This window comes from Rhipicephalus microplus, chromosome 9 (genome assembly GCF_043290135.1).
Source record: "Rhipicephalus microplus isolate Deutch F79 chromosome 9, USDA_Rmic, whole genome shotgun sequence".
Lineage (NCBI taxonomy): Eukaryota > Metazoa > Arthropoda > Arachnida > Ixodida > Ixodidae > Rhipicephalus > Rhipicephalus microplus.
This window is the reverse complement of record NC_134708.1, coordinates 29,123,782-29,138,846: the sequence shown is the minus strand read 5'-3', so window position 1 is coordinate 29,138,846 and position 15,065 is coordinate 29,123,782. Positions and strand designations below refer to the sequence as shown.

Genomic DNA, 15,065 nt, shown 5'->3' with positions numbered 1-15,065 from the left:
TATTAGGTAATAGTCAGTTCGAGCAGTGGTGCGTGCTCTTTTGTTTCACTCGGCCTTTTAGTACTTGGTTGATATGTGCCGTTAAATGTCCCAAAATTACCATATGATTATGAGAGACGCCATAGTGGAGTGCTCCGGAAATTTCAACCACCCGGGGTTCTTTAAGCCTTTTAGTACTGTTTTGTGCTCATTATTATGTACACAAGCGAATGCAACCAGCGATTAACATTGCAATTTTTGTGGAATTTAGTTGAAACAATGTGAACAAAAATCGAAGACATACTGAAAATTATGAACTCGGAGACTGTTTCGAAGTCTCCGTGTGGAATTCAGTGCATGAAACTTTGGACCATTTCCTTTTTCCTTCAAGCAAGAAACACGTGGCAACAACAGCACCCCCAGTACAATCAACAGTGTGGAAATCAACGGCACCCCCAGTACAATTCATCAGTGTGCAAAATGATCTAGGGTACGCGTTTTACTCTTGAATGCGAAGCATTTCTTAGCGAACTTCGGTGACTTTGAGCGTATCTATCTATCTATACATCTATCTATCTATCTAGCTGCCTACGACCTTTAGCTTTCCTGGCCGTTTGGATAATGGTATCGATACCAAACTTGGTATGGCATGCCAAGACTATATGACGAGCATATTTGACTAGTCATAACATGAAAATTATGATATGTATGTCATGAATGTCATGATTTAATTTTCATGGTCTTGCTGCTCTTGGGGTGGCTCCGTTCAGATGACATGTTGCAAAACTCGTGTGGCATGACATAATTGCATGGCAAACACAAGCGACAGACCCTAACATGAAAATCATGACATGCAAGTCATGTAACATAACTACATGCCACGTTTATGATGCGCTGGCTGCCGTTTCGCTGTCTTCACTGGTACGATATTTGGTATTATGGGACGTGAATCGATGACGAAGGTATGAGACAAGCTCAAACATGACAAACATGAGATGCGTATCATGTGAACATGACCACATGCTACACTCATGATGCGCTCAGGGCCGTTTCCATAGCTTCGCATATGTCGAATTTGGTATTACGTGACGTCAATAAATGACGAAGGTATGCGACTGGTGCAAACATGATAATCATGAGGCTCGTGTCATGTAACATGACAACATACCACGCTTATAGCGTGCTCGCAGCCGTTTCACTAGCTCCACATTTACTAAATTTGGCATCACGGGACGTGATGACGAATGTAAACGACACATCCAAAGCGATAATTATGACACAGAAGTCATGTACGGCATAATTTACCTTCACCTCTTAACATTGTGGTGATTTGAAAGTGGCATACCAACCTTTCTCATTCGTGCTTCGCATATCATCGATTTCCAATTTACGTGGGATCTGCCTTTTTTTTTTTATCTTCAGGGGCCTTACAATCAGCCAAGACGCACGATTAAAAGAACCGCAAACTCTTCAAGAGATTTGAAAAGTTACAAAAACCGGCTCATTGCGCTGCCCGCATGACAGCGCGAAGTAACCTTGCTATTTGGTCATTTTAGCGACGCAGGCGGCGCCATGTAGCAGTGCTCTGAAGCTGTCACACGGTGATAAAAATGCGACGCAGTTAGGTCTCTCAGTAGTCATGTACGCGTCTTCACGCTCTGCAACGCTGACGTGTTTAAACGCTCGCGACATCACTAGTGTACTAGAAGTGTAACATCACCGTCTCGTCCGCCATCTTGCCCTTCCGTTGCGCTGCCTATTCACCTTTTCATAAACGCCTCCTTGGGCACCGCCATAGCCCTCCATGGGCTGTGCGAATTTGCGCGTCCCCTCGAAAATGCACTGGAAACGCTGCGCCCTTAGTCTTAGTACTCCCGCGCACAGCCCATCATGGCGGTGTTTTTTTCCTTCCTGTGAAAAGGTGTATAGTCGCTGGAATTATCGAATACGCACTCTGCTGTAAAGCCGCATCGCATGCACACGGCGTGCACGTGTGCGCAGCACGTGAGCACTAGCCTCCGTGATACAAGCCACTATACAAATACAGGATTGATTATTAAGGACTCGCTTGTTCACCGGCGTATAATGGCAATCGTGCTCGCCGACCACTGTTTGCAGTATACATGGCACACACAACTTTGGATGCGCCTCGGATCCAAAACTACGTTTCACGGCGTTTTCCGCGTTACTACTTCATGCTTACATGCCTTGTCAAGCACTAAAGAAAACTGGCAGCATCAAACTCGGTTATGAGACCCCTTGCAAAACTAGACAGCGGCTTTAAAGCTGCACATCAAGTGCAGATTAAGTTTCATCACCTGAATTTTTTTTTTCAAGAGCGCCCAAAGCATAGCACATAAGCGTTTTTGCACTCTGCTTCCCATCAAAACACTTCCATCACTCTGAGTAACGAACCTACGTCCGTTGCGCTAAATTAAAGTCTGGAGATTTTTTTTGTTCTTTTGAGCAAAATCCAGGGACAAGTGCAAACCCTACAGTGCCAGAGCAACAAAGCAACCACAGTGGGCCCAGACTACTTTTCAATGATACTACGCAATATAAGTGATACAGCAATGCATATTGACGGACGACAGATGAAATTTATTGCAGGATCCTGAACTGAAACAAGCTTGCAAAACAATCTGAAAAACAAATTCCTGCATGAAGCTGGCGTATGTGGTGCTGCATGTCTACATGCTTGTTTAGCGCCATGTGTATGAACCTGCAAGAAAAACAACAAACAATTTGCACAACACGTCTCATCTTTGTGTGAACAAATGAAAAAGGAACTCGCGAGAATAATATGCCACAATATGTGGCTCAAAAGCAATACATTCGTCCGCCATTTTATGCAGAGGATGCGATATGAGAGCAGAAAAAAAAATTCAAAATTTGCCAAGAACTGTTTCAGCGATGCAGCGGCATAGCCACACGGAAATATTTGTTTATATTGTTATAAATCTGCACTTCCTAGATTAGCACTGCGGGTACTTAGGATGAGCACAATTGGCAGACAGCTCCATGCCACACTGAGTACTTATGACCACCAGAGTAATTGAGCATGTCACACTTACTATGCACTAATTTCAAAATTAATCAATACTCCTATGTATATGCCATCCTGATTATAATTTTGTATCATAGTTCACACATCCTACTTCAAATAACTAAATATTTTTCCATAACTTTAGCATGAAATATTTAACACCGAGCCAAAACTTGCCTTTGAAAACCCCACTTCGCATCTTCCATATGCAACTTCCAATAAACATTTAAGTACATGGAGAAACGGTATCGATGCATCAAGCAGAAGCATACTGAGGAGGCAACACCACCTATAAAGGTTTGCTGCCCTTGAAAACCAGTTATTCCACTAAAAATTATGAGCAGGCTACATCATTCAAGAGTTGAAGTTTAAGATTAACACAAATCACCGCAAGCCTACTGATGTTGAACTATGTGACAAATGGCTCTTCCGATGCTACTTAATAATCTCGCACTAGTTGGCACCACAATGCTTTCTCTAATCCTCTACTGTGCTCAGATTCTGCAAATCTTGATGCTGCAACGTTAATAGAGAAACGTAGAAACAAGAAAGATACAAAATTATGTCCATAGAGTTTCATACAATAATACCGAGAGGGGAATCTGGTGCTAGTGTCTACGCGGGCTCTTTCAGCAGGGCTTGTACCCTCATGGAAATTATGGGAAGTACAAGCTTCGGATCTGCTTCGGATGGATTACGTTCTTAAGGTTCGCGACACTGCTTTTCCGAGTATAAAACAATCTCATATGAGCGTATATTTAATTTAAACTTGCTTCATTTATTTCTACACAAACTTTATTGCAAAAAGTTTTTGTGACCAGGTGGCAAAAGTGAAAACTGGCCAAATTCAACCATCAGGGTATGCGTTGCTCTGCCACTGCGTTCCGAATTTCGCATAAAAATTTAATGAGTTTTTTGACAACACTTGAAAACAAACATGCTTGTTTTTCTCTGGAAAATACGCATTATCTATTTATAGAAATAACAGTACAGTATTAAGTAATAAGCGCGTAACGTTTCGTCTTCTGCGATGCTAGGTGTGTCTGTCCAAGTATTCTGCCCCCAAAGAACCTCAGGTTTGTTGTGAAGTAAAGTCAGCGGAGCGTGACGGTGGGTCTGCTTAGCTTCGCCATCGTTTTGCAGTCGATTTAAACCGAGTTTAGGCAAGACGTGTTTGTGAAAAAACATGAACTCGATGCAATATCATGCACTGGCATGAGACTCTACATCTATGCGCAGCGGTGAGTGGACGGCGCTTCGTTTAAACTCTCAAATACGACTCGTAAAGCTCGAACATTGCAGCAAATCAGGAGACCTAGCGGTCATCAGCATCTTTGAACAACAAAGGCGCTGCTTCAGTGCTTTGCACCCCCCTCCACTACCCACGCTTCGCAAAGAACGAAAATGAAACTGTAGAAAAAAGTTTGTAGATGGTTCCCTAGCTAACTCTATCCAATCCGAAGCCTTTAATTCCTATAACTACCATAGAGGTACACGATCGCAGCGACAGATTCCTCTCTAGGTATTATTGTATGAAACTCTATGATTATTTCTTTCCGTTATCAAGCTTGCAAGTACTAACTTAAAGTGAAGAAATTTTGGGTCAAATGACAGTTCAATAAAACAAAATGAAACTAAACTTGATTGCACTTATTAAACACTGTGCTAAAAAGAATGACAGTCAAGAGTTAAACATAGCATTTACAGTCACACCTGCTGAAAATGTACTCCCATTACCCAAAGATTCCTTTGAAATGCTTATTTGTACAGTTTTCATGGTGTGAGTGCTCTGAACTAATTTTGCTACAATTATCAATTTGTTGTTTCTATACTTGGTACGTTGAGGTATGACAATGAGAGAAACGGGTACATTTTGTGAAGAAGCGTCAACTTTGGCAGCAGGTAAGCAACGTTTGCATTTGAAGTTTGTGTTCGATTAAAAGGCTACAGATTTGAAAATTGTCAATTCTTTTACATCAAATAAAAGGCCATTACAAGTACGTAAAACTTACTGGTTACTGCGTTACTGCGCTAGCGGCCTGAAAAATGAAATGCACGTTCTTCGAAGCTAGTTTCGGTTCCTACCCTACCCCAACGCCGCAACACGGTACGAGATTCTAGTCCATGCTTATGCAAGATATCGTGACGTTTCCATGGATGTTACGCTGCGCGGCTCCACTGGTGATGCACGAGAGGCGATGTGCTTTGGTGCCAGATGTCGTCATCACAACTAGCTACACTGGGGCATGAAGTCACCCGAGTTGACACTGTAGCCCGACATGCTAATGTCGATGACAGTGGGTGTGCTATGAAGATACCGACTTCCAACATTAAAATAAAACATTTTGGCAGTACCTAACCGGCTTCACAATTTTTCAAAGACGTCCTTGTATACAAGCGATTTGTATACCAGAGTGGACGAAGGTACAAAAATGGTGCCAACACCCCTTTAAAAGGTCACTAAAGAGGAACAAAGACCGTTTATTTTAATAAACTGCACTCTGAGAACTCAATGCCATAAATTTATCCATTTTAACTTTATTTTATTAGTAGAGAAAATTAAGGTTGAAGTTTTATTTTTAAATTTCACACCAAAACAACCACACTATGTAGAAAATTTCAAAATGAGTTTTTTTATTTTCGTGAAGAGATGAAATTTTTGGAAAACTTCGTATGCAAAAGTATGCACTCGCAAATGAAAATGTACTTCATTTTTATTACTTAGAAGCCTTGTAGGACCCAGAAGCCCTGTTCAAAATTTATGACTTCACGGCGTTCGGTGTGGGAATCTTAAGGTGGCATCTCCAACCCACATTTTCTTTTCGCTCGTTTTCTCGCTTACGAAGTGTCGTCTCGTGTCTAGAGCGGTATTTTGGAGATTGTGAAATTGTACTATACCAAGACCCGAAACATTGTTTTGCTCTTTAGCATCCCTTTAAGCAGATAACACTTCAAAACAAGAACTTCTAACACAAGACGAGAATTAAGAAAAGTAGCATACCAGATGTGTAGCCGCGGCCTGGTCCGTGCGGGAGGTCGTTGTACATTGGCTGCCTGGAAGCACAAAACAGAAGAGCAGCGCAACGTGAAACATGGGGCAAGGTGCACCTGCTGTCTGGCGACTACAGTCCGAAAGCCTGAGCATGCAGACGAATGCGTCTGGGGCCTACAGGCAGCGCTGGTGTCAATGGAAAGCTATACCCCAGTGGATTGTTTCACCGCACAGCTTGTCTGCTTAAAGCAAACAACGCAGGAAACTACACGTAGAGTACGGCATTCCAAGTGAGCTGTAGGTCGTAGTGCTGCTGAGGGAACCAGGTATTTAGATCACCGAACTTGCAAATTCTGCAGGCCCATAGCAATCTGAAAAGTGCTTGGTCCGCTGAGACTGTGCGGCAAAGCGAGACAAGTCCAATAGCAGGCCACCTATAATGTTTCTCCCAGCTGCTTACCATGTGAAGATGCCAGTACTAGACATAAACCTGGTCCACTATTTATCCCCACTTTCCTTGTCACCTACCATTCTCTGCATCAATTCACCTGCTTCGACTTCACAACAGATTTACAGTAGGGCTAAGTGTGGTTTCCATGAATTCAGCGTAAAGAAGCTAGCATTGATGACTGTTACTACGGCGCAGCAGTGGCTTAGACTTTAAGGCCACTGCATATGCACGTCACCTCTTGCTTCTTTTTGTACTACTCGAGCAGGTGGTAGCGTACTTATCAGCACGCACAGGGAAACGATGAGCACAGTAGAGCATTGCCATACCGTCCTTTCCTCTGCTTAACCAATGAGTGACCTACGAGTTAGAGCACAAGAGATTGTCCACAGATCTCAGAATTGGCACGTGATGAGCTTCGCAGTTTGCAGATGACAATATTTAGTATACTTTGCTGCAAGTCTTCCAAGCTGATTCCCACAATAAACATCCTACCAGATCCAATTTTAGTAACTTTAGTTGGTACCATGAATGTCGGCATTTAAAGGGCCAGTAAACAGGCTCAGACTTTTTTTTTACACCCCCCATACAAGCTCGGCAATTCGTAGATTAGACCGCAGCAATCATGTTTTCTGAATATTACAGCGCTGTAGGCAGAATATGCAGAATGACCATTTTGATGAAGCCTTCCGACAGACGTGTTCAAATGAATGCCAATTTGTGGAGGTGGCTGCTGCAGGAAACCACGGCCCCTTTCAAGAAGAGCCTTGTTACCCCATCCTAAAAACAGTACAGGCTTGTAACGATGCTCCCCATTCACAGTGTGTCGTACTGTCGTACTGGTTGACAACGCTTTCAATGAGAAGGCAAGGCTGCAGTTTTGTACAGCAACAAAAGTGAGGGCTGGGAGAGCTTGTATGTATCCATCTTAATCAAAAGACAGTGTTGAAAGATGCATATGCACAAAGAAAACAATGATACACACAGTACCCTTGTCTTTTTGTTTAACGGCACCTTTAGCGCTGTTTTTTAGTTAAGGTTTGCACAGTTCACTCAGCGTGCAAAGGCCACTTTTCAGGGGGCGCAGCTGAAATGACCCATTGTGGGTGATGAAATGGTCTATCTATTCTTCGTAGGCGATCTCTGCGCAGAATTGTGGATCCCAATGGCAGGGTAAACGTCCAACTCTTCAGTCCCCACCCCCCCACCCCCCCACCCCTGCAGGCAGCCCGCACTTTTCTAGACTCAAGGAAACCTTGAGTCTAATATTAATTGTTGGGGTTTCACGTCCCAGAACCACCATACGACTGAGAGATGCAATAGGGACGTGGGGTTCTCCCATGTGCACCTAAATCTAGGCACACGGGCCGGGATTCGATCCCGCAACCAACGGGTCAGCAGCCGAGTGCCTTAGCCACTAGACCACCGTGGCGGGTAAGCCTCGAGTCCAAAGCAAGCGGATCCAATGCATTTACTTTTTTCTCAGCTGGGGAATGGCCGTAATTGTGCTCGTTTTTTTTACAGGGACACTAGAGAGACGATTTTGTGCCCTACTAGTAAATACTACTGCACACAATGCCAGAAAAAGTACTCTTACTAAAATGTCCAGGGAGCCAAATTGAAAGAAAAGAAGCAGGATTGCCTCGATTTGCTAGGTGTTCTGATTTATTGACCCTACAAATAACCTTTGGCTACATGTCCGACTAGCATTTGTTTTCCTTATATATAAGGTGAAATAAAATTCTGACTTAGATTTTGAAGCTTATGCACCAGTTGACTGCTATATTCACAGATTTTGGTGGAATGTGTACAGACTCAGTAAATTTTTTTATAGTAGTGCGAAAAAAAAGAAAGACTACAGTATACTTTAAATTGAAAATGTTTGAGACTCAGCTACAATGGCCCAATGTGAAAAGACACTTTATAATCCATGACATTGCAGATTTCCAAGCACCAACAATTTAATGACATTTTTTTCAATGACTAGTCCATTTACTTTCAAATAAGGGTGTTTCTCTCTGGTGTCCCTTAAAATACATGAAGTCATATCATTATGAAATAGCATTAAGGCGTTTCCTGGAGAAAGGCCTTAATTGCAGCATCCGCTTTATGGGAAACGCACTGCTGCTAATGACAGTTTTACAAAATTACCAACATTCTGTGATGAGCAGAAAGAGTGAACCGGTGTTCAAGGAGTGGTGAAACTATGTTCTTGCGAAAATGTGCTGTTATCCTGGAACAACGTGTGCGCGCCATTGGTGTCCGCTTGCCCAATGGTGAAAGCCAGCAGATATCTTGCATCGTTTGAGAGAGATCCATAGATGAAAACAAGAAATGTCCTTATTCGAAGGCTGCTTTGCTGTTCCTTGTGAGAAATCAGTGAAGGCAAGTCACCCACTAAAGATAGCAAGCAAGGTCCCAGGCTGATCCAGTGCTGTCAGAAGGCCGACTCAGAAAGCTGTCATCCAGTTTCCAGAGCAACATGCAGAATGAAGGCAAGCAGTGATCCTCTGTAGTCAATGGCATCTATCGATGTAGGCAGTAATGATCCAAGTGTCCAAAAGTGGTTTGCAGAGTTCAGTGGCCAAAGCAGCTTTGTCCAGGGTTGCCACTGAAGAGCTTGCCACGCGTCGTTGACCATGGCTGGCTTATCATAGCCAAGAAACTGCGCAGTTGCGCTTATAGCTAGCACGGCTATGAAGTTATGCCATGGTCAACAGCCAGGAAAGATCCACTGATGCAGAAAAGCAATCATCCAGTGGCATACAGGAGACCTTCACAAACAAAGACCTTAGCACTCCAGTGTCGTAAAAGGTTAATGCAGTGCCCAAGTGTTACACAGGGCACTCACTGATGACAGCAGTTAATTGTCCAGTGCTTCCCAAGTCCCATTTTTCTTGAGAAAAGCAAGCCACAGATAATCCTGCTGTGTCATTTACAGAATACAGAAGGATGCATTGCTGAAATGAAGTAATCGCCAAGCAATCAAGTCCAAGAGCATGTCCACAGCTGAGGAAAGGTCACAATGATCCAGCAATTTCCAAGACTGACCCATTGTGAAACACTACCAATAGTGCACGTTTTTTAAGAGAGGCTCCTGTAGTATGAAAGTTACCACCAGCCAGCCTTTTACTTCATCCTTAGGCGAGAAGAATTAGCGACGGTTTGCTGTGAAAGGCAGGTATTTTGAAGTCGTCGAACTGTAAACCACTTGTAGCAGAAAGCAGCAATGGTTCACACCCCAGAAGCGAGCCACTGGTGATGGTAATTGCATAACTTACAGTGTGGCCATGAAGGCATGCAGTCCTTTAATATTTCCTGGGAAGCATTTTCTAAGGATCCACTGCAATGCAGGATAAACCTATAGACAAAGGTGAAGAGAGCCATACGAAATACATTTATCCAGCATTTCACCACCCTTTAGCCCCGAGGTGCTCTTCCAATATTGCAGCCCAAACGCATTCTACATGGCAGCACAATGACTTGAAGACCCCAGTGATCCAGCATGAATCACTGGTCTGTAAATAGGAGCAAGGTTTGAGAACACCACTGAGAGAGCCATCAGAGACGTCGTTCATAACTGTGCCGCCTTGCCGCCACGCCCACCCACGACACTTTCAACTTGCATCTTCCACATGGGGAAGGCACAGATCGTACGAAAGCCTGAAGAAGTGAGCCTGAAGAACTGAAGACAGCTGATCTGTGAAAGAATTCATGTTTGCCGAGCCAATGCAGCAGCCCAGACACAAGCACAGGCCTGGGTGGTGAAGCACAAGCAGCAACTGCGCACCGAGGATCCAACAGCCTTCCGACCCAAATGCAAATGACGACGACCAGCCAAGAAAGCGGTGTTACAGGCAGAGAAGCGTCAACATTGCAATAGTGGAAATGCATTTATTGGGGCTGAAGCCCACCTTCAGTGCAAGTTCCTTGAGTGAAACTTTGGCTTCGGCTGCGACGTATGCAAACGCCTGTGGCCGTATGTTTCGGCTTCAGTGATTAACCATCTATATAAAGTGCTTGGGCAGAGATTTTTTTTTAAACTACATCTGCCCTTCGATAAAGACAGAGCAACATACCGAATCTAAGGCGTCACGAGGGCAAGGGGTTTATGACACTGTTCGAGGTAATCCACCAGTTTCATGGAGTGGCCAATGCAGATCTATAGTGGCCGTGATGGGTTCGATGAAGTAGTTGAATAAAATTTGCTATAGGACCTGGTAGGGTCCATAATAGCTGTCTGACAGATGAGATACCTGGCGTAGAAGTGGGAGGCACCCACATCCAAACAGGAGTTGGGTGAATACTTGTTGTGTGAATGCCCGTGGTGGTAGTGAGAGTTCGTTAGCCTTTGTTCTTGTATTGTAAAAGAGTGAGCAAGCTTCTGGTATTCTTCATTAGATGACAAACAAGTATGTCCAACTGAAGTCCGCATCAAAGCACCAATTGATCTGCATAAATGGGCAAGCAGCATCGCTGTAAAAAATATCCACTTGAGGTGAAGTTATCCAGCATTCGTTTATGACGTAGTCCAGCACTAGCTATGACTGCTCTACCACTTAAGTATAGAGCAAAGTGATCCAGTGTTTCCTAAAACAAGTAAATAAAGCAACGTCAGTTGCACCAAAGTAGCATATAAAGACTCGTGCATCAAATATATGGTTACAGCAAAAACATTACGACCCTAATGGAAGCTCGGTGTGCCGACTTTTTTACAATTGCATGCGACCATTCAGAAGCTTCAACCTTCTTTAAGCAACATGAAATCACTCCTAATCCAGTTGATGGAAGGCAACCTTAACTAAGAGGATGATCTCCACTTCAACATTTTCATTTGCAAACACTACAAAAAAAAAAAAAAGGATGCGTCATCTAACACTACTGTATATATGAAGTTTGATTTTGGACACTCCGCAATAAATAAGTTGAAGGATTAGCCTGAAGAATAATTACTGCATGCCGTAAATGAATAGCACACAGAAAATGCCAGTTGCAACAGTAAGCCACAGAGTAGTGCTGCTTACTTTATTTGTTCAGCTATTTGCACTTGAATCATGCCTCTGCCTCGATGGAGGCATTTTGACCATGCAGCTTTGCGCACTCGCAACAAAGTATCGACACTGTATCAGCACAGTGTATGTAACCAAGAAGAATTTGATACAAGGTACTTGATCTGTGAGCAGTCATAGTTGATCTCCTCGCCAATGAGTAAGATATTGCTACGAAGCGCTGTCGGAGATAAAGAGGAAGACAGCAAAGAGAAAAACAACACTCGCTGATATCCGCGTGGACTTGTCTCTGCCTTGTATGTCTGGCCTTATATGTTAAGACACACCTTGTAAATATACTCGACGACGCCTTTTCTCCCCCGAGACATTTGGTGGAGGTGCGGGTTGTCCCTTTCACCATCACGACGATTCTCCGTAGCAGCCGTAGTGACTAAGTGTCACTTCGGTCGTCGGCAGCTTGGACATGTTGTTGATTCTTGACGTGTTCGTCCTGATCCTGACAAAGTGCGCACAGTGAAGAATTTTCCTGTGCCGACGTGTGCGAAAGACGTTCGAAGCTTTGTAGGCCTCTGCTCTTACATTTCACGCCCTCCAACAGACCTACTGAAGAAGGATGCGGTTTTGGTCTTCGGTCCTGAACAAGCCACTGCCTTTGCTGAACTGACCACGCGCCTCACGTCGCCACCGATTCTTGGCCACTTTGATATATCCGCTCATACAGAAGTGTGAACCAAAGCCAGAGGCCATGGCATTGGCGTTGTTTTCGCACAGCAACAGCATGGTAGTGACTGCGTCATTGCATACGCTAGCCGTCTTTTATCACTAGCGAAGCACAATCATACTATCACCGAACGCGAATGTCTTGCGCTCGTTTGGACCGTAGGCAAATTTCGCCCATATTTGTATGGACGATCATTCAGCGTTGTCATGGACCCTCACACATTATGCTGGCTGTCATCGTTGAAAGACCCTACCAAACGGCTGGGACGGTGGGTGTTGTCGCTACAAGACTACTCATTTACATATAAAACAGGCTGACAACACGAGGATGCTGATTGTTTGTCTCGTCATCCAGTAGATCCACCTGATCTTTCCAAAAGAGGAGAGTCCACGTGTGCCCAGGCGCTTTCCGCATTGATAAACATCGGAGAGGAGCAACGACATGATCCTCACTTAAGAGAGATCATCAACTGACTGAGTGACCTCAGTACGCCGCTGTCGCTTCGTACGTTTGTGCTCCATGATGGTGTTCTATACTGCCACAACATGCATCCTGACGGTTTCGCGCAGTTGCATGACATTCCTACTGCTGGTCACCTGGGCGTCTCAAAGACCTACGACCGTGTTCAACGCCGCTTCTTTTGACCTGGTATTTACCGCTCTGTTCGTCGTAGCGTAGCTTCGTGCAAATCGTGCCAGCAACGCAAAACGCCGCCCACTCTTCCAGTAGGATGCCTTCAACCCATAGAGATACCATCTGAACCATTTTATAGAGTCGGTATTGAACTTCTTGGCCCTTTTCTTCTATCCATCAGAGGAAGCAAGTGGATAGCTGTTGCCACCGACTACATGACTCGGTATGCGATCACACGGGCTATCCTTAACAGTCGTGCAACCAACGTCGCAGACTTTCTCCTTGAGGATGTCATACTTCGCCATGGCGCTTCTTGACAGCTCATTACAGACCGGGGTCGATAGTTTTTATCAAAGGTAGTCCAAGACATTCTGCATGTTTGCGCTACAAAACAAAAGTTCACCACTGCGTATCACCCTCAGACCATCGGCCTAACGGAGCGGTTCAATAGAACGGGACATGCTCGCCATGCATGCTTCGCCGGATCATCGTGACTGGAACGAAGCTTTGGCATTCGTGACATTTGGGTACAATACGTCTCGGCATGACTCTACAGGTTTCTCTCCATTTTTTTCTCCTGTACAGATGAGAACCCACGCTGCTTTTTGATACGCTCCTTCTGCCCCTTCTTGATATGACATCAGAATACGCTCGTGATGCAATCGCTAGAGCTGAGAAGGCACGCTAAGTTGCCCGCTTTCGGCTTAACACTTCGCAAGAAAAGCATCGACTAATCTAGGACGTTCGCCACCGGGATGTCCACTTCAATCCTGGTGACATGGTCCTTCTTTGGACACCGACCCACCGAGTTGGTCTTTGCGAGAAGTTGACTTCTCCATACTTTGGTCCACACCGAGTCTTGCGCCAACTCACCGACATCACGTACAAAATTGAACCTCTGGAGACCACCACAGCGCAATCATGTGACATCGTTCATGTCACGCGACTAAAACCGTTGCGCTCCGACCAGTCGAGCATCGGGTCGGTGCCGTTGCCGCCGGGGTTGATGCTACGAAGCGCTGCCGGAGATGAAGAGGAAGACAGCAAAAAGAAAAACAACGCTCGCTGATATCCGCATGGACTTTGCTCTGCCTTGTATGTCTGGCGTTATGTGTTTCGACACACCTTGTAAATATACTCGACGATGCCCCCCCCCCCCCCCCCTCTTCTTTCCGTAACAAGATCAGTGCAGTGGGGCTTTAGTACTCAGAAATTTTTCTTCAAGCAGATGTCCACAGTGATCTGCCCCACAGCTGCGTTGGCAAGTAACTCAGAATTATGAAGCTCAGCAAGAGTAAGACCAACACTGTAAACGTAGAGAGACCCCAGATTAAGTCTTATACCTTGTTCTTTGTCAAACTTGTAAGCTTGACAAGGAGCTGTTCTCTGTTGTCTGCCCTGACTGTTGTCCTTGAAGATTCTCGGCCCTAAAAGATGCACTATGCTCGACTGCACAGTGCAGAAGACTCACTATGTCAAACACTATGCGTAGGTATCGAAGAACAGTCTTCAACAGCATGCCTTGACTGTGAAACAAGATATGAACTGTGCCGGTGAGCGTGGTCCATCTCTTGAGTCCATTATCGATGAATATCGCCGACGAGACGTTTTGAATTCCGCAGTGTTGCAACGAGACTGGGTGTCGGCAGCGTCAAAAATATAGTGGGACCAGTGGATCTAGTCCAGTTTCTTAAGCCTGTTAAAAAAAAAGTTCCGTCCATGGGCATAAGCCGGGGGGGGAGGGGGTGCAAAAGGGGCACATGCCCCCTAAAAGTACACCAGTATTTGCCTGCCCACCCAAGCTACACTAGTGGTTCCTCACCTCAGCTTCAGCCGCAACGAAAGATGGATTTGCACACCCCAAGACAAAATCCTGCCAACGCTGATGGTCCTGCCTCGTTCCCCCTTAGCATAAAACAGACATGACGCATAGTGCGAAGGAGTCACAATGTTAAAGGCATGTCCTAGAGCAGTGAATGGCAGCCATACTGTGTGGAGGAGTCAGCTTTTTAACTCCCGTTCGGTGATCACAGCATGCCTTTATTGTAGCAATAAGACATGGACTGTGCCAGTAAGCATAGTCCATCTCTTGATAGTCCATCATTGGTGAACATCGCTGAGCAGACATATCAAATACTGCAGTGTTGTGAAGAGACCAGGTATCGGCAGCATCAAAAATGCAGTGGGACCAATAGAAGTCCAGTCTCTTAAGTCGGGGGGAAAAAAACAAAAACATC

General features: G+C 44.7%; 1 protein-coding gene across 4 annotated transcripts in view; it reads right to left on the bottom strand.

The window, feature by feature from the left end:
* Positions 1-2,559: 2,559 nt before the first annotated feature.
* Positions 2,560-15,065, bottom strand: part of LOC119163660 (uncharacterized) — a 71,447-nt gene continuing 58,941 nt past the window's right edge. For all 4 annotated transcript variants that reach the window (XM_075873401.1, XM_037415708.2, XM_037415709.2 and 1 more), the window contains 2 exons: positions 6,027-6,079; positions 2,560-2,701 (listed from right to left, as the gene is read on the bottom strand). In XM_075873401.1, the coding sequence (XP_075729516.1) occupies positions 2,682-2,701; positions 6,027-6,079 (73 nt within the window). In that variant the 3' untranslated portion in view covers positions 2,560-2,681. The remainder of the gene's footprint in view (positions 2,702-6,026; positions 6,080-15,065) is intronic.